At 36.1% G+C, this 19,170-nt stretch overlaps 1 protein-coding gene and 1 non-coding gene across 2 annotated transcripts in view; both read left to right on the forward strand.

Moving 5' to 3' along the window:
* SNRNP40 (small nuclear ribonucleoprotein U5 subunit 40) overlaps nucleotides 1-19,170 on the forward strand; it is a 30,340-nt gene that overhangs the window by 5,623 nt on the left and 5,547 nt on the right. The window contains exons 5-7 of the mRNA XM_010976104.3: nucleotides 8,484-8,606; nucleotides 16,563-16,683; nucleotides 18,538-18,620. Of these exons, the coding sequence (XP_010974406.1) occupies nucleotides 8,484-8,606; nucleotides 16,563-16,683; nucleotides 18,538-18,620 (327 nt within the window). The remainder of the gene's footprint in view (nucleotides 1-8,483; nucleotides 8,607-16,562; nucleotides 16,684-18,537; nucleotides 18,621-19,170) is intronic.
* Nucleotides 13,943-14,106, forward strand: LOC116157002 (U1 spliceosomal RNA). Its single transcript, XR_004140967.2, has one exon. It is a non-coding gene; the product is annotated as a U1 spliceosomal RNA (small nuclear RNA).

Here is a 19,170-nt window from a genome sequence, read left to right on the forward strand (position 1 = left end):
GTATGACCTTGGGCAGTTCACTTTTCGGATCTTCAGCTTCTCAATCTTTAGAATGGTGACAGCACTATACATGTCTTACAAAGCTGTTGTGAAGTTATAGTCAATATGTAACAAGAACATTGGCTTTAGTAACATAGAATGGAATATTAAAGGTCATTTAGTCCAGTGATTTCCAACCTGTCTGCATATTAGAATTCCCTGAAGAACCTGTTAAAAATACCCAGATTCTGGTTTAGTAGGTCTGGAATGGAATTTTTTTTTTTAAGACTATTTTTTCACAGCATTTTTGGGTTCATAGCAAAATTGAGGAGAAGATACAGAAATTTCCCATACAACCACTGCACATACTCATGCATAGCTTCCCCATTGTCAACACCCCCAACCAGTCTGGTACATTTGTTACAACTGATGAACCTTCACTGACACATCATTATCACATACCCAAAGTCCATAGTTTACGTTAGGGTTCACTTTTAGTGTTGTACATTCTATGGGTTTGGACAGATGTATAATGACAAGTTATCTGTCACTATGATATCATACAGAGTATTTTCACTGCCCTAAAAATCCCTTATGCTCCATCTATTCATTCCTCCCAACCCCAGGCAACCTTTTATCTTTTTACTGTCTCCATGGTTTTGCCCATTCCAGAATGTCATATAATTAGAATCATAAAATGTGTTGCCTTTTCAAATTGGCTTCTTTCACTTAGTAATGTGGATTTAAGATTCCTCCCTGTCTTTTCATGGCTTAATAGCTCATTTCTTTTTAGCTCTGAATAACATTCCATTGTTGGATGTACCACAGTTTATTTATCCATTCATCTACTGAAGGACATCTTGGTTGTTTCTAAGAGTTGGCAGTTATGAATAAAGCTTCTCTAAACATATATGCGCAGGTTTTTGTGTAGACCTAAGTTTTTAACTCCTTTGGGTAAATGCCAAGGAGCATGATTGCTGGATTGTATGATAAGGATGTAAGAAACTGCCACAGGTCTTCCAAAGTGGCTGTACCATTTTGCCTCCCTACCAAGAATGAATGAGAGTTCCTTTTGCTCCCCATCCATGTCAGCATTTGGTATTGTCAGTGTTTCAGATTGTTTTCTTTTTTCATTTTTCAGTTTTATTGGGTAGAGTTGTTGCAGTTTGACTGCACATGTACAATATATTGCATGTAAATACATATACACAATATACTGCACATATTTTTTTAAGTTTACATATATGCGCTATTCATTGTTTCTAAGAACGTTTAAATCTCTAGCTTTTTAAACTTACATAGTTATCAAAGGACTAAAGCAAACCACAAAATAAGAATTAATTCCAAAAGATAACATACACCCTGCTATTAATAGCAACATTATTTATAATTGCCAAGATACGGAGTGCACATCCTAAGTGCACATCAATAGATGAATGGATAAAGAAGATGCAGCATATGTATGTAATGGAATACAACTCACCCGTAAGAAAGAAGAATATTTTGCCATTTGCGGCCCTTCATTCTCTGTTTCAGATTTTGGCCTTCTTAATAGGTGTGTTGTGGTATCTCATCATATTAATTTGCATTTCACCAATGATGTATGATGTGAAACATCTCTTTTTTTTCCAGTTTTATTGGGAAATAATTGACATACATATATTATACATGCATAAGTTTAAGGCATACAGCAAGAGGGTTTGATTTACATATGTTGTGAAATGATTACCACAATAGGTGTGGCCAACATCCATCTTCTTATATAGATACAACAAAAAGGAAAAAGAAAATTTTTTCCCTTGTGATAAGAACTCTTTAGATATACTCTCTTAAAAAGTTTTCTATATATCGTGCAGCAGTGTTAGCTCTAGTCATAATGTTGTACATTACATCCTTAGTACTTACTAATCTTATAACTGGAAGTTTGTACCTTTTGACTACCTTCTTTCAATTCCCCCTTCCTCCACCCTCCTCTTTTAATCACAATGTAGAGTATCTTTTCATATGCTTATTTGCCATCTGTATACTTTGGTGAGGTATCTTTTAAGTTCTTTAGCTCAATTTTTGATCTGATTATTTCCTTATTGTTGAATTTAAGAGTTCTTTGTACTGTATTCTGGATAACAGTCCTTTAACAGACAAGTCTTTTGCGTATATTTTTTCACAGTCGGTGTCTTGTCTTCTAATTCTCTTGACCTTGTCTTTCACAGTTTTTAATTTGAATGAAGTTCAGCTTACCAGTTACTTCTTTCATGGATTGTGTCTTTGGTATTGTATCTAAAAAGTCATCACCATCCCCTAGGTCACCTATGTTCTATGTTACTTTCTAGTTTTATATTTTACATTTTACATTTAGGTCTATGATCCATTTTGAGTTAATTTTTGTGAAAGGTGAAAGTTCTGTATCTGTATTCTTTTTTTACATTCATTTTTTACATCTGTATTCATTTATTCATTTTTTACATTCATTTTTTTACATTTTTTTACAGTTGTGCCAGCATCATTTGTTTTGCTCCCTTGTATTGCCTTTGCTCTTCTGTCAAAGATCAATTAATTATATTAATGGGGGACTATTTCTAGACTTTCTCTTCTCTTCCATTGATCTTTTTGTCTGTTATTTTCCAGTATCACACTATCTTGATTACTAACTTTAGAGTAAATCCTAAAGTTAGGTAGTGTCGGCCCTCCAACTTTGTTTTTCTTCAATATTGTGTTGGCAAGTTGGAGTCTTTTGTCTCTTCACGTAAACTCCAGTTTGTTGACTTCCATGAAATAACTTGCTGGAATTTTGGGTGACATTGCATTGGTCAATATGATTAACCTGTAGATCAAGTTAGGAAGAACTGGCTTCTTGACAATATTGCATCTTTCTACTCATGAACATGGAATATCTCTCCATTTATTTAGTTCACCTAAATACTTCTCTCTCTTTTTTTTTTTTTGATGCTAATGTAAATGGTATTGTGTTTTTAAGAATCAGAATGTTAAATAAGTTCCTCAAGTAATTTGATGTAGCAAGTATGATATTTTGGGAGCTGTTGATCTCTTCCATCATCTGCACTTTACAAATGAAGAAAATGAGGCCTAGAAATAGTAACTTATTTCAAGGGTACACAGGACACACCGCTTTGTAATACCAACTATTTTATTATTTCTTTGGCACTAATTTTGGACTCTGGATTATATTTTTATGATGAAACAGGGAGGGACTTCAAAGGAGTACATCTGAGAAGCCAGACTAAACTTCTGATTGTTGCTTTTTTTTAAATTAATTTGTTTGTTTGTTTGTTTGTTTTTACATAATTAAACGTTGTGACACTGACATGCTAGATTATCTGCTTTGAGATGTTTTCTACTAAATGGTTTTTTATAATAAACCATCACTTGAGCCCCCTTGATGCTTGACTAAGAAGAGAGTCTGTGGCTTAGGAATGATTCCCAGAGCTCTTAACCTAGATGTACTATAGTTGGAGAGACTTAACAGTAACTGACTTACTAATTGGCATTTCAAAAGGCAGTAAGAGATAAGCGTGCCCTAATGAATTTTGTTAACAAACATTTATTGACAGCTTGCTACAATAAACATCTAGAAACTTAGTCTTATTTAGTTTCACCCTTCCTTTCACTTTCTTCTCATTGTTTTCATTTTGTCTTTTCTTCATCTCTGTCCTCATGTTTATCTTTCCATTTCTCCTTAGCTTTTTCTTTTTCTATTTCCTTTCATTGTGAATATCTTGCCTTTTCTGCTCTTTCCTCCTTTCAGTTTCTTGTTTCTCTTCTCCCTTAATTAAATGTAATTTGAAATAATTATTTTAACTTAATTACTCAAGGTAGTATTTTTTTTAATGTGTAATAAATATATCAAGGGGAGGGTGTAGCTCAGTGGTAGAGCACATGCCTAACATGCAGAAGGTCCTGGGTTCAATCCCTAGTACCTCCATTAAAAATAAATAAATAAATAAATGAACATAATTATCTCCCCCCACCAAAAAAACATTTTTTTAAATGTGTAATATATCACATTACTTAAAGGTAACTGTTTTTTTAACCAGTTCTTTATTTTTAATTTCAACTTATTTATAATTAATGCTTCATTAAACACCCTTTTACGTATGCCTTTTAGTTACTTGCCAAGTTGGAATGCTGTTTTGTTTTCTGTTGCCAGATTTGTAAGTACAGTACAGGAGTTAGTAACTTGTTCTTATTTAAGAAGGAATATGTCATGTTTTTGTATTTGTTAGAGTTCTCAACAGAAAGCAGAGGTTTCACTGTAGCATTTTTCAGTCTGGAAGTGGTATCTTGGGCATTATCTATGCTAGTCTTTTCAAACCGTTTTTAGCAATTCATTCTTTCTTCTAATGAAGCAATTAAGTGAAATATACATTATTCCCTTTTAAGAACAGTTCAAGTTCTAGTGCCATTACATAGACCAAAGCAAGGAAGCTGTTTGGATTAGAGGTGAGGGTAGGCAAAAGTGCCTGGAGTTGGGTGTCAGAACCCAAGTGAGGTGAGAGGAGAGCATCCACACAGGACGGGGGCAGTTCACTATGGGGAGCTGGAGACTGTGTAGGGGGAGGAGGGCATCCACACTACACAGGGCAGGTAGCCCAGTCTGGGCAACTGGAGGGCGAGAAGGGGGATGCAGCCCAGCAAGGAGAATCAGTTCCCTAGCAGGGTCCAAGGATCATCTACACACTGGTAGGAGAAATAATGTGGGTATCAGAGCCTGAGTTGAGGATACCCACACAGGGTAGGAGCAGTTCAGGTAGGGAATCTGAGGCTGAGCAGGATGAGGATGGATTCCCTGGGGAAGAGCAGCCTGGAAAGGGGTATTAGAGCCAGAGTAGAGTGAGGAGGGCATTCACAGAGAGGGATCACCCAAATGGGGTGAGGAAAGGGGTTCCTATAGAATCAGCCCAGCCCAGAGTGGGAATCACAGTTCATGCAGGAAAAGAGGACATCCATACAGGAGAAGGTTGGAAGAGGATGTAGGAGATTGGTTGCATACAGGAAGCTTGATCAAATAAGTAAATATAATAAATATAATGGGATGCAGATTTCTTACTGTCAGAGAAAGGAGTTACCAATACAGAAAGAGAGAAGTAAAATGCATCTTGCATTGTCTGTATCGAATTGAAAGTATCATGCATCTTGCATTGTCTGTATCGAATTGAAAGTATCATATATGAACAGATAGGTATAGGGGAAAACATAGATGCAAATGTGTGTTCATAAATGTGTGTGTGTGCCTATGTATGCATATATTGACTAACTGTCCACTTAGCGGGTTTAAGATCAACAACACCCCAAAACTAATGAGCACATCTTCTGTCCAGGTCTTGGCCTTTCAGGACCATTTTCCACTAAAAGAGTTCCTTATTTCAGGACTGGGCAGGGAAAGTACAAGAGGAGCCTGAAATGTCTTAGGCAAAAAAGCTTGTCAGAAAAATCTCTTAATCAAATGATCAAATTGATTGCTGCCAAAGGTGCATAACAAATCTAATGCGAAAACATGAGACAAATCGAAATAGAGGAACATTACTGTCCCGTAGTTTTGAGAAGTGTCAGGTGTTACAAAACTCAAGGAAAGTCAGAGAAACTCTTCTAGGCTGAAGGAAACTAAAGAAACCTGACAGCTGAATTCAGCATATGATTCCAGGCTGAATCCTTTTGCAATGAAAGACCCTATTGGGACAAGTGGTGAAACTTGAATGAGATCCGAGGATGGTAGTAACGTATGGGTGTTAGTTTCTTGGTTCTGATGGTAGTGTTGAGATTATGTAGAAGATCTTTTTAGGACAAACATACCAAAGTATTTAGGAATCTCAGGACATTAGGGCAGCAACTCTCAAATGATTTAGGCAAAAAAAGTTCTCTTTTACAGCGTCTTTGGTGTGACTGTTTCAAAATAATACAATCATTTTAAAATTATGGTTGTCTGGAGCTAAAGTTCTAAAATATTTGAATCAAAACAAAGTCTCTCAGACATAGAAAACAAACTTATGGTTACCAAAGGAGGAAGAATAGGGGGAGGGATAAATTAGGAATTTGGGATTAACAGATAACACAGTACAATATATATAATAGATAAACAACAAGGACATACTATATAGCACAGGGAACTATATTCAATATCTTATAATAAACTATTTGGAAAATAATCTGAAAAAGAACATGTATATATGTATATATAACTGAATCACTTTGCTGTATACCTGAAACATTGTAAATCAACTATACTTCAATTTTTTAATAAAAATAAATTAAAAATAAAACACTTGAATCAAACTTTAAATGGCTACTGTAGCTTTTAGGGTGAAAACTAAGATTGATTTGATCTGAGTAGAGAATATTTGTTAAGACAAAGATTGTAGTAAGTCTGGCAAGGTATGTGAGAGCTAGATTTATCAAGGCCTTGAATTCCAGGCTAAGAGGTTTGGACTTTATAGCCAGAGAGTTTGATGGGTAGGGGTTGGCTGTTGGGTCTCTTGAAGAGGATTGAAGCACTCTTTTTAACTTGGTTAATTTTTTTTTTTTGAAGTGTAGTTAATTTTTGATGTTGCATTAGTTTCTGCCTATAGCAAAGGGACTCAATTATATATGTATACTTTTTCATATTCTTTTCCATTACAGTTCATTACACGATACTGAATTTAGTTCCGTATACAGTAGGACCTTGTTATTTATCTATTTTATATATAGTAGTTTTTATCTGCTAATCCCAAATTCTTAATTTATCCCTACCCACTTAAGTACTCTTTTTTGGAACATTTATCTTTCCATGTGCTTATGTCTTCTGAAGAGAAGTGTTTATCCAGGTTCTTTGCCCATTTATTAATAGTGCTTTTTGTGGTTTTGATGTTGAGTTATAAGAGTTCTTTATCCTGGATACTAGATGTTTATCAGATATATGTTTTGTAAATATTTTCTCCCACTATTGGTTGTCTTCTCATTTTCTTGATACCTGTCCTTTAATGTACAATGTCGTTTAATTTTTATGGAGTCCAGTTTATCTATGTTTTCTTTTGTCACTTGTGCTTTTGGTGTCTTGTCTAATAATTTGTTACCAAATCCGAGGTCCTGAATTTACCCCTTTGTTTCCTTCTAAGAATTTTATAGTTTTAGCTGTACATTTAGGTCTTTGATCCACGTCAAGTTAATTTTTGCATGTGGTATGAGGTAAGGGTGTAAGGGGCTAGCTCCATTCTTTGTAGTGATTCAGTTGTCCCATTTGTTGAAAAGACTATTAGTTTTTTTTCTTCTTCTTCTTTATACTTTTTTGCTTCTTTCTGTGCTTCATAATTTTTCATTGAAAACTGGACATTTTAATATTGTAATGTAACAACTCTGGAAATTAGATTCCCCCTAGAGTTTGTTGTTGCTGTGTTTTGTAGCTGTTGTTTGTTTAGTGAATTTCCTGAACTAATTTTGCAAAGTCTGTATTCTTTGTCATGTGTAGGCACTGAAATCTCTCTTTCATCAGCATAGTGGTTCACTAATGATTGAACAGAGATACCTTTAATCACCTGACGGGGCAGGGAGAACTCTGCCAGACTTTGTAGATTGGCTCTCTGGGTGTTTTGGACCCTGCTTTCACCTCTCAGCCAGGCAATTTACAACTCTGCATTAGCTTTCACTTCCTGCTCATACAAAGCCTGAAGGTCAGCAGGAGGTGAGAGCTTAGGGCATTCTCAGTTCTTCCCTAAGCATGTTCCCAGCCATGGACATGTAAGTGGCCTTCTAGGGTTCCAAGAATATGTCAAAGCTTTTTCAAAGCCCTTATTCTCCAAACTGTCTCATTTCCCAGCCTTTCCTCCCCAGTTTTTTGGTTTGTCTGTTTGCCCCAGCTGTTATCTCTTGCCCCAGCCAGCAGAGAGGCTAATGCATTTGATTTTAAATGTTTTAGACAAATGCTCTGTCCTGGGAGAGTTTCAAGTTAGGCAAAATAAAGTCAGACTGTTTAAGATCATTGTTCAGGGAGCCACCAAACAGGCAAATAATAATAATAATAATAATAATAATAATAATAATAATAATAATAATAATAATAATAATAATTTAGAGAGACAATTTTTGGGCATTCCCTACTGTGCCATTTTCACTGATGTAACCTCCTCTCTCTACATATATATTTTTTAAATGTAAGTTACAGCCCACTTAGGATCTACAATTTTAAAACACTGGTCTAATATCCTTGATGTACTAAGAACATATGAACTAATAAACAAGGTGAAGATTTCCACTCTAAGGGCGTGTTGATTAACCATTCAGAGTATAACAAAGGAGTCTAAAAATATAACCAAAGTGATTTGTTCCACCAACCTTCAGGTATGTTGGCAAAATTGTAGTCACCACTCACCAAGTTAATAGGATATCCAGACAAGTTTCTGAACAGGGTTCCTGTTACAGATATTTTCACCTCCACAAAGTCCTTGGACTGTGTGGTGTACTGTGCAATTACTTCTTAGAGTGATGTTACTATAGACTCTTGTCCTCTTTTTCAGCTTTGGGACATCCGTAAGAAAGCAGCCATCCAGACATTTCAGAACACCTACCAAGTGTTAGCTGTGACCTTCAATGACACAAGTGATCAGATTATTTCTGGTGGAATAGACAACGATATCAAGGTATGTTAGATGTTTATGTTATGTTTACCTTTTACCTGTCTCCACTCACAGAGATAAATCTTTCTGAACTTCTTAGCTTTGCACGTTGTACCAATTAAATGGAAGATAATAACTTACAACTTGTTTTCTTTCTGTCCTATCCTCATTGACTTCCTAAATCACGGTTATATTACAGCTCATATAAATGCTGTCAAGGACTGGGCAGTTAATGTGAAGTGGGAAGTCCCTGTGTGGGAACTCTGGAAATGAAGAGTGCATTCCCTGCCTAAAGGCATTTGAAACCTTTTTTTTTAACCTACACTGGCCTCATAAGATAGCAGTAAATCAATTTGTGATTCTGTACCCTAATCTCTCATTGTGTCTTTCTTTTTGAGAATATGGAAAGGAAGTTTGGGGGGGTCCATAGCTAAGAATATGAGGAGGTAATGATGTTAGAGAAAGAAGCAGTAGACTACGTGGCAGTACAGTGTCGCTCAAGCTTTCAAATAACTGACTTGGGGTCTAATCTCAGTTCCAACATTTTCTCGTTTTTTGTGACTTCAGGCTAGTTCTTACTTCTTTCAGCCTCTGTTTTCTTGTGTGTGTAGCAGGGGTAATAATAATATCTACCTCATAGGGTTGTCACGGGGATTAAATGAGCCAAATGCATTAGAGCACCTAGCAGTTTCTGGACATAGCAAGTGCTATGAAATATGAAATGTTTGAGGGTAGGGGCAGAGGGAGGTGATACAGTTTGTGTCTGCTTTTGCTTATTGGCTTCCTTAGGTATTTCAAAGACTTTGACTTTACCTTCTTCTTTGTCATGAGAGTAATAACTGGGTAAATACTCAACTTCTTATGTTGTCTCTACCTAGAAATTGTACTGTATTCCCATCCCTCCTTGCCTCCTTTGCTGTTACTATGGGTGAAATGTCCTTGCTTTTGTCTAAAGGTGGTCCCTTAAATGAAAGGATTTCAACTCTTTTTTCCTATCTCTACTTTGTGCCATCAATTTTCCCAGATCCTATGTTTTCAACCTCCTCTTCTGCTTTCTTCTCATTAGCATTTCATCATGTTCAGATTTCCTCTTGGTGGGGAAAGGGGTCTTCTATTCCACATTTTCTTGTTACTGTCCTGTCAGTCTTCCCCTTTACAGCCAAACTTCTTGAAAGACAGTGATGGTGGTTTTAATAATAATAGTGTTACCATCACCATCATCTAACACTTAATTTTGTGTCAGGCATTGTTCTTAGAACTTTACATTATTAATTCATTTAAACTTCACAACAACCCTATGAAATAAGTACTATTAATGCCATTTTACTGATGAAGAAACTGAGCTAAGAGAGGCACAACAACTTAACCCAATGTTACACAGCTAATAAGTGATGAAACCTCAGTTCCAAACCCAGAGTTTGGTTCCAGAGTCATACTCTTAATACCTGTGAGAAATCCCCTGAAGATTTTCTCTACTTACTGCCTTTAATTCCTCACCTTCCTTTCATTCCTCAATTCCATCTCATGATCACTCCTCAGCAGTCTGGCTTCATGCCTCCATTGTTTTATTCTCTTCAAGGTCATCAGTGATCTCTCTGTTACTAAATCCAGTAGATCCTTTTAGTTTTTTTGTTTGTTTGTTAAACTGGCTATGACAATGTACTGTCCTACCCCTTCCATCAGGCATATCCTTCCTCAGATACCTCTGCAAGCTATTCTGTGTATTCTTTAAATGTCGTTATTCCCCAGGGTTCTTTCCTTGGTGCTCTTCTTTTTTTTTTTTAACATTTTTTTATTGAGTTATAGTCATTTTACGATGTGTCAAATTCCAGTGTAGAGCACAATTTTTCAGTTACACCTGAACATACATATTCATTGTCACATTTTTTTTTTCGCTGTGAACTGGTGCTCTTCTTACTTCATACCTTTCCATGGACAATTCTCATATAGTTCTGTGACTTTAATTGTCATCTCTGTTGCTGGTGATTCTGTGTTCTCAGCCTAGAGCTACATCTCCACATCCACATATACAACCAGCTACTCAGCATCCCCCACTTGGATGTCTTATAAGTACCTCAGAAATCACCATTTCCAAAATTCAGTTTCATATCCCTTTCTGCCCTATAACTATTTGGGAAATGTGCATTCAGAACATGAGGGCTTAATTAGATTTTTTTTTAATTGAAGTATAGTTGATTTAGAGTGTCTCAGATGTTAAAGTGATTGTTATATATTCTTTTTCAGATTCTTTTCTATTATAGGTTATTATAGGATATTGAATATAGTCCCCCGGGCTGTAGATTAGGTCCTTGTTGTTTGTCTATTTTATATATAGTAGTGTGTATCTGTTAATCCCAAATTCCCAATTTATCCCTCCTCCTAATTAGATCATCTTAATAGCTAATGCGTTATTTCCCCGAGTGAAGTTTGGGAGCCCACTATCATTAGAATCACTAGAGGGCTTCTAATATGTATGAAAGCGGATTAGTGTCACTAAGCTATGATAATTTCCATACTTTTAAGTTGTTGTTAGTATTAAATTTACATACAATGAAATTAATTTTTAATTTTAATTTCTATGAATTTTAATGCTTGTGTAGATTCATGTAGCTACCACAGACTGTACAGAGCAATTTCCATCACCCCAATAAACTTCATAGTACTCCTCTGGGTCAAACCTTCTGCCCAACCTAATCCCTCCCAATCATTAATCTGTTCTTTGTCCTGTAGTTCCTATTCTAGAACATCATATAAATGGAATCTTACAGTAGATAACTTTTTGAGACTGGCTTCTTAAATTTAAACTATGAGAATTTGATCCTCTCATCTCTACTGTGGGGATAGTAGCCTAAGAATAATATTCTTGTGCTAGTAAAGTCTTCTTGCCACAAATTGTGTGGCTTATTTCGTGCTCTTTGTCTATACTGTTTCAGGGCCTTCTATAAACAAATGTATCCAGTTGTTCCATAGTCCTGAAAGGACTGAGTCCCTTTTTTGTTTTGAAAGCTTTCCGTATCTTCTCAGACACACGCTGTATGCTGTACCTTCTCTTAGGTTAGATTATTTCTTCAGGTATCTAATCCCAGCCTTTGTCTGTAGATACATACTAATTTTGTTTTGAAATCTGAACTTATCTCAGATTTGAGGAATGTATAAATATAGTCCCATGAGTATGGCAGTTAATGAGTTTACATTCACAGCCTTGTAGTCTTTATCTTTCTAAACTAAAAAGTCTATCTGGTTCACAAACATTAGAATTTTTCTTTCAGTGCCTCATTTTCAAGGAATTTTTTTAACTAGAAGTGCACAGAGTATTCCCAAAAGTGGGACATTCTTATTGTGGTACTTGGTCAGGATCGTTGCATTCTCTTGTCAGCATTGGAAACTCTGTACGCTATTTACAGTATATCTTATTTTCCAAATTAAAAATCAAGGTAGGCTTTCCTGATTTGACTACTTATTTACCTTGAAAGTTTTGCAGAAATACAAAAATTGCACTCAAATGTATATTTAATAAAACAACTTTATCAGGAATAAAATTATTAAAATGAGATTAAAGTATTTATTATAATTTAAATTTTTTATTAATAAAAACGATCATTTGTTCATTGAAGAAAATTTAGAAAACGTAAGAATAGGGGGGAAAAAAATCACTTGCAGTCTTAGCATCCAAATTTAGTCACTCTTGATATTTCAGTATATTTCCTCCCAGTCTTTTTCTGTGCCATAGTGTTTTATATGTAAACATCTTAATGTTCACACTTTGGGTAAAATCTTACATGTTGCTCTTTTCACTTAGTAACATATATCTAGTCTTTTGTCTGGAACCCCCCACTGTACACATTGCTATGGCTAGTTTAGTCTTCAAAGCTCAGCTCAGACATCTCTTTAGAAACGATTTCTTAGATGAAACTAGGCCCTCAGTCTAGTTGCTCTCCAATATATCGCTCTTATTTTCTTCTTAGCAATGTAGTTAGGATTATTTTTCTGTTTCTTTTTTTCTCTAGTTTTATTGAGATATAATTGGTATAGAAAATTGTATTAGTTTTAGATTTACATCGTATGATTTGATATATGTATATACTGCAAAATGATTACCATAAGATGTCTAGTTAACATCCATCACCTCACATTGTTACTTTTTTTTTTTCTTGTGATAAGAACATTTAAGATCTATTCTCTTAGCAACTTTCAGATATTCAGTAAGTATTGTTAACAGTAGCCACCGGGCTATGCATAACATCCCAGAACTTAGGATCCTTTTTCTGATTCTGCCACTTAATTTGCTAGCTATGTGATCTTAAGAAAATTGTTTAACCTCTCTGAGTTTCCGTATCTTATCTCTAAATGGGAATAGTCAGTCTTCTTCATAAAATTCTTGCATGGATTCAGTGAGGTAAAAAATATAATATTCTTTGCAACATAGCAGTTACATAGTAAATGTTCAGTATATGTCAGCTGCCATCATCATCATTTTTCTTTTATTATTAGAATAATCAATTATTTAGTAATCAACAATCATATACTGGACATTTAGGCTGTTCATATGTATCACTATCACAAGTTATGCTGTCCTGGACATATTTGTGTGTTAAACTCCATATTTAATTACTTTTTTAGAATAGATTTCTAGATGAAGATTAATGTGTTAACAAATACAAGGCTGTTTCATATTTTGGATACAGGTTCGCAGATAGTGTTTTGGTGATAGCAATTAATAAAGACAGTATTTGATACCAGGTTGCTATGGTTGTTTGACTTCATTTTGCTCCTGTATGACTAAGGGGTGTGCTGGAGAGATGTGAGACCATAGAATTTCTGTCTTCTCTTTATTTAACAACACCCTATTCTGACATGCTTAGGGGTGAGTAACTGCCCTTGGATCCAGAAAGACAGTTGTCCTTCGGCCCTCATAAATTTCTTTAAAAATGCAAAAGAGAGGCTCCTTTTCCATCAGAAACACACAGAGAATGTCAAACCTGAAAGGGACCTTAGACATCTCGTTATCCCTTTTATTTTACAGATGACTAAAGCAAAACACTAGGAGGTTAAGTGATTGGGCTAAGATCATGTAGTCACTCACTCAGTGATTGAGCCAGGACCAGAACTCTGTCTCCAGACGGCCAATAATCTTGCACTCTACCATTGCCTCTAGTCAATTAACAAACACCTTTTAAGCAGTCAGAGACTTACCAGTCTTGAGCACTTGCTTGACAAAATTCCTACACTGCCTTACTACTTCTACAGGAAGTGCTCCTGAAGAGCCTGGTTTTTGTTTGCTTCTCAGTCTCAGATAGCACTGCCTATTCTAAGAAGGGGGGAACAAAGAGGGAATGGAAACCTGTTTAAAATCTAAGGTGATACTTACCTGGCAGGGGAGATACCGTGATCACAAAGGTGATTTTCTCAGGGCGAGGCTTATCCATTGTACTACAGATGTGCTGATCCCTGCAATTTCCCTAAATGTGGGAAACTCGACTGCATAATTTGTGGTAGTGGGGGACTGCGTTCATGCTCTCCAATAAATAAATAAGTAAATAAATTTTAAAAATCAATCTAAGGTGAGCAAATTCTGTGTATGTTTCTGAGCAAATATGTTTCTCTTGGGATTTTCTTCCTGGGCATAGGATTGGGGAATCAGAGGAAGATTAATAAAAGAAGAAAATGCTCTTCTGCTTGATGACTTGAAGGTCTGGCTGGCAGTTCTTTGACATTTGTTACAATTCTGAGCTCCAGTTAAAATGGGAGTTTAGTCGACTTTTTTTCTTTTTAATGTAGTGGGTAAAGGGATAGAATATATCCTCATTGATTCTTCTGCCTCAGCTCTCATCCTTTCCAATTATCTGGGCCAGAAGGACCTTTCTAGAATCTGAACAATGCATTCCACTACTCTGAACCCTTCTGTGGCTCCCCAGTGAGGGAGATTAAAAAAGTCCAAACTAGGCATTCAAAACCTTTCATGAGCTGGCCTCTGCTTGCCTACTGCTCACGCAGTGTCTGTTGCCTCTCTTTGCCCATTCCCTACAACCCAGCAGTTTTTTTCATGTCTCTCTGCTTTCATACATTCTCTTTGCCTGGGAATACCCTTCTACTTTGTCTGAATGAAAAAATACCTCTTTCTTCTTCATACCCCACTCAAGTGCTTTATTCTCTATGAAACCTCCCCTTACTCTCATCCCTGTATCACAGGAGCATTAAACCCTCTGCCATCTTTGCTGTTGCACCTTGTACAGACCTCTCATCACTTGTTTACTCCCTACTAGACTGAAAGCTCCTTGAGAGCAGGGTTGTCTTTTTTATCCCCAACAGTGCCTGCCACTAACAGATGCCCAGACATTCACTGAACAGCTGATTAGGACATCTGCAAAATGTCTTTGCTTAAATTAGTGCCCTGCTCACTCTTCCTTTGGCAAATCCCAGATGCATTTTGGCTCTGCAAAACAACGTGTGCTGGCCTCAAAGAGGAAAGTCTAGAAATAGCACCCAAATGCTGTGGGGGATGAGGAATTGCATTCTCTCCTAGAAAGCTAAAGATTTCAACAATGCCTTCTCTGAAGAGGAGGAACAATGGCTTGAACAAAAAAAAAGTCAGCCACTCAGGCCTTCCTGATTATTGAGGCAGCAAACATCCTGACACAAAAATGATTGTATATAAAGTGTGTTGGGTTCCACACATGAATGAGTTATTGATGGAAAAAGTGGAGTTGTGTGCCTTATGTATTGCTTTGACATAACAACACCGAACTCATTTCTAGATGAGGAAAATGCCTTGCTTAAAGGGACAGCAAATTTTTCTTTTTTTCATTTAGGAAAAGTACGTGGCAATATTAAATCAAATTCAGATGAAATTTTATATAATAACAATGACCTTAACAAAATTGCTATTCTTTTTCCATATGACATTCCAGACCATTTTTATTGCCTTTAATACATTTTTTACATAGTTGCAGTCTATGTAAATATAAATACTGTTTTGTATTTTACTTATTTGCTTAATAATAGCTTATTTTATAAACATTTTTACATTTGATCATCAGAATATTTTTAGAAAGTTAGGTAGTTAATAATAGCTACCAATTGTTGAGGGCCTGCTGTGTACCAGGCACTTGCTAAGCATTCCATCAGTAATCCTCACAATAGCCATAAGAGGTAAATGTTATCCCCATCTTACAGACCAGAAACAGTCTAAGAGAGGGTTAGTGGCCCAATAACATATAACTTTTGAGTTGCAATGACTGGGGTCAGTTTGACCCTAAATCCTCACTCTTCCCACTCTGCTATTCGATCTCCAGCATGAGAGCTTGTAGTGTTGCAGTGTGTTTATCAGCCATAATTTAATAAACAGTTTCTTTTTCCTGTTTGACACTATGTCATTTTCAGCCGAACCATTTCTCTTACCTTTCCTACCCTGGCAACAGTGAATGTACAGTTTATTTTTCTTTTAATAAATATGCTTTTCTGTAGTGTGTATGTATGTATATATGCATATTATGACATTCAATGAAGTTTTAAGGCATGGTTTTGCATATTACCTTGCTGTATACTTTTACATGCAATCATGCCTTTTCAAATGATTTGTTTCTTTGTTTTCATATGGTTTTAATAGTTAATTTTTAGTTGCTAAGAATCATAGTTTAAGCATTTTAAATGCTTCTTAGTTTTTAAATTCCTAATATATTTTGTTATGGGTTGAAAATCATCTCTTTAGATTCTATTTCTTTTTGTTAAACTTTATCTTAGTATTTGACATTCATTATATTTTTCTAGTCTAACATAGTAACTTTGACACTTCTTTTAGAAAGACAAAAGAGTTTTTTCTTCTTTGATAGAAATCCTGTATTTTGTGGTAAAGTAATACTTGGCCCAGAGGCAGATTAAGAAGGGATACCAATTTTCCCAGGCAGTTGACTCTTTAGTAATTCTATTTCTTTGCTGTTCACAATTTGATTTCTGGGAGCGCCTTCTTACTTTGTTTTGCAGGTCTGGGACCTGCGCCAGAACAAGCTGACGTACACAATGAGAGGCCACGCAGATTCAGTGACTGGCCTGAGTTTAAGTTCTGAAGGCTCTTATCTCTTATCCAATGCAATGGACAATACAGGTAACTTTGGAAAAGAAAGCTCTGTCAGTGCCCTGTGGACCCTAAAGAAAATGGTCACTAGGTGCTAGAGATGTGTGCTGGGATAAAAGAGTTAAGGATGGCTTGCAGGTATCCACCAGGGCAATTAGGAAAACAGGTTGTAATAGAAAAGCTTTAGAAGAGATGGTCAGGAAGCCAGGATTCTAGTCCTTGATCTTCCATCTAATCCCTGAGCAACTTTGCATATAGCATTTCTCCTCTCTGGGCATCAGTTTCTACACTGATAATGTAAGAAGAGTGGACTTTCCTTTAAGGCCCATTTCAGCTCTGGTATGCTATGCATGCAAGGCTATGGATCCAGGCAGGATCCAAAACACTCCTAGTGATTAGTTTGTTGAGAATGATGAGAGTCTGGAGATCCATCCAAGGCAGTTCTCAAGCATTTTGAAAGAGTAACTAACAAGCTCAGATGATCAATAAACCCATTGATATCTCAGTTGTGCTTTTTCTGCCAGTATGTCTTTCCTCCCCACTCCAAAGCATTGATGTGATAAGAGATCCTCATTATTCTGGATTTACACAAACACACTCTTGTCCTTTCTTTGCTTGTTTTTGAGTTGTTGGGTGTGAGAATGGGTTTACTATGGCAATAAAGAAAGATGGCTTGTTGGATTATATGCTTAATATTGGGAGAGATTGGAAATCCCCTCTGGTTCATAGACTCATCAGGAACCAAAAGGTTTTCACTGACATTTTGTAACAAAAACAGTGCCTCACACTCAGTGGGTGCTCAATTAATAATTGTTGAATGAATGAACAGGCTTATCTCCTGACTGTATTCTCAGCTCAATAGCAAACTTCCATGTATAGCTTCACCTTTTTATGCCTGTCTGACTTCAAAGATTTTTTTTCACATTCAAATAAAATGACATCACTCAAATTCCACTGTAGGTTTAGCTTTAGTTTACAATAGCTGTAGCCACTGCTTACTGTGAGTGTTTACATCCTATTTCAGTAGACTTGCTGTTGTCTAATTCTAGCATTGTTCATAGTAAGGAAAGATGAGATCCATAAATGGTTATTAAAGTAAAAATAAGAATTTCTTGTTATGGTTATATAATAAAATTATGAATTCTTTATTTTTGTTTATTGCCACCAATCTTTTAGAGCCCTTTCACATATATCATCTTATTTGTTCCTTAAAATATTCTTATTTTTTAAAAAAAGAACAATGATATTCTCATTTTACAAAGGAGACCAATACACAAGGAACCTTGTTCTTTTCCTGATATCCCCCATATATATAATAGAATTGGGATCAAAGTTCACTTTTTCTAATTCTTGGTACAGTGTTTTTATATTTATATATATATATATATGTATACACACGTACACGTATATATATATTTGACCTTGTTCCCAACTAAACTGTAAGGTACCCCTATGAGCAAAATTAGAAAAGGTAGTCATAAGTTTGGTTTTTATAGATTATCACAGTAGTCAGTGGTATTTAGATTGTCATATTGAAACTTTGCCAGATGTGACTCTTGGGGTTGGCAGAAGAATCATTTACAAAATGTTTTGTTGAAATCAGTATCACACCCAGCTGCTTCCTGTTGCAAATCTCCAGCAGTGTGTTTGACATTTTCACTTCCTACGCTCTCAGTTTTCCTCTTTGCCCTTAGTGCCTGTTAATGGAACTTGGCTGCATTTCATTCCCATTAGAAAAAGAGAAAAGCCTTATCAGGTAGCAGAATACTATGGTGGTCCTTCTTTACCCAGGAAATAACATCTGTCATTGACATGATACTGATTTCAGCTGGGTTCTCAGGAGGCCCCTGGCTGATAACTGTTTTGCTTTGTTTGAATTCACAGTGCGGGTCTGGGATGTCCGGCCGTTTGCTCCCAAAGAGAGGTGTGTGAAGATATTTCAAGGAAATGTACACAACTTTGAAAAGGTAAGTTCTGCATGGCAGAGGAATTTTACTGTCCATTTGATTCAAAGAAACATTTAAGATGGTACTAGGGTGCAACATTTATACATATCAAATCATTATGTTGTACATCTAAAACTAATACAATGTATATAGGTCAATTATATCTCAATTTTTTTAAAAAGGTGATGCTAAGGGTAAAGAGCCCTGAGAAAGGACTACGTTCCAGTACCACTGTTTTCCATCAAAACTGTTCTTGCCAGAAATAAAACTAACAGAAACATATGGAAGAAGGCACTCATATAGATAGATAGTGATGGGATTTCTGACTTCAATAAGACACTCTTTTTAATTCTTTGGGAACTTTGACCCTTATAGGGGAGTGTTGCATGTGGGACCCAGCCTCCCATGGCCGTTACCCAGATGGCATCCCTCCCCCTCCAGTAACCAGCTGTTCGAGCCCTGAGAGTACATCCCTTCCTTCACTGAGCACCACAGGCCAAGTTCTGAGAGAGAAATTTTTCTAAACTCTGAAATCCTTGGTCAGCTCTTACAAGTAGCTTTTCCTACATAT

Source organism: Camelus dromedarius, chromosome 14 (genome assembly GCF_036321535.1).
Source record: "Camelus dromedarius isolate mCamDro1 chromosome 14, mCamDro1.pat, whole genome shotgun sequence".
NCBI classification, from domain to species: Eukaryota; Metazoa; Chordata; class Mammalia; order Artiodactyla; family Camelidae; genus Camelus; species Camelus dromedarius.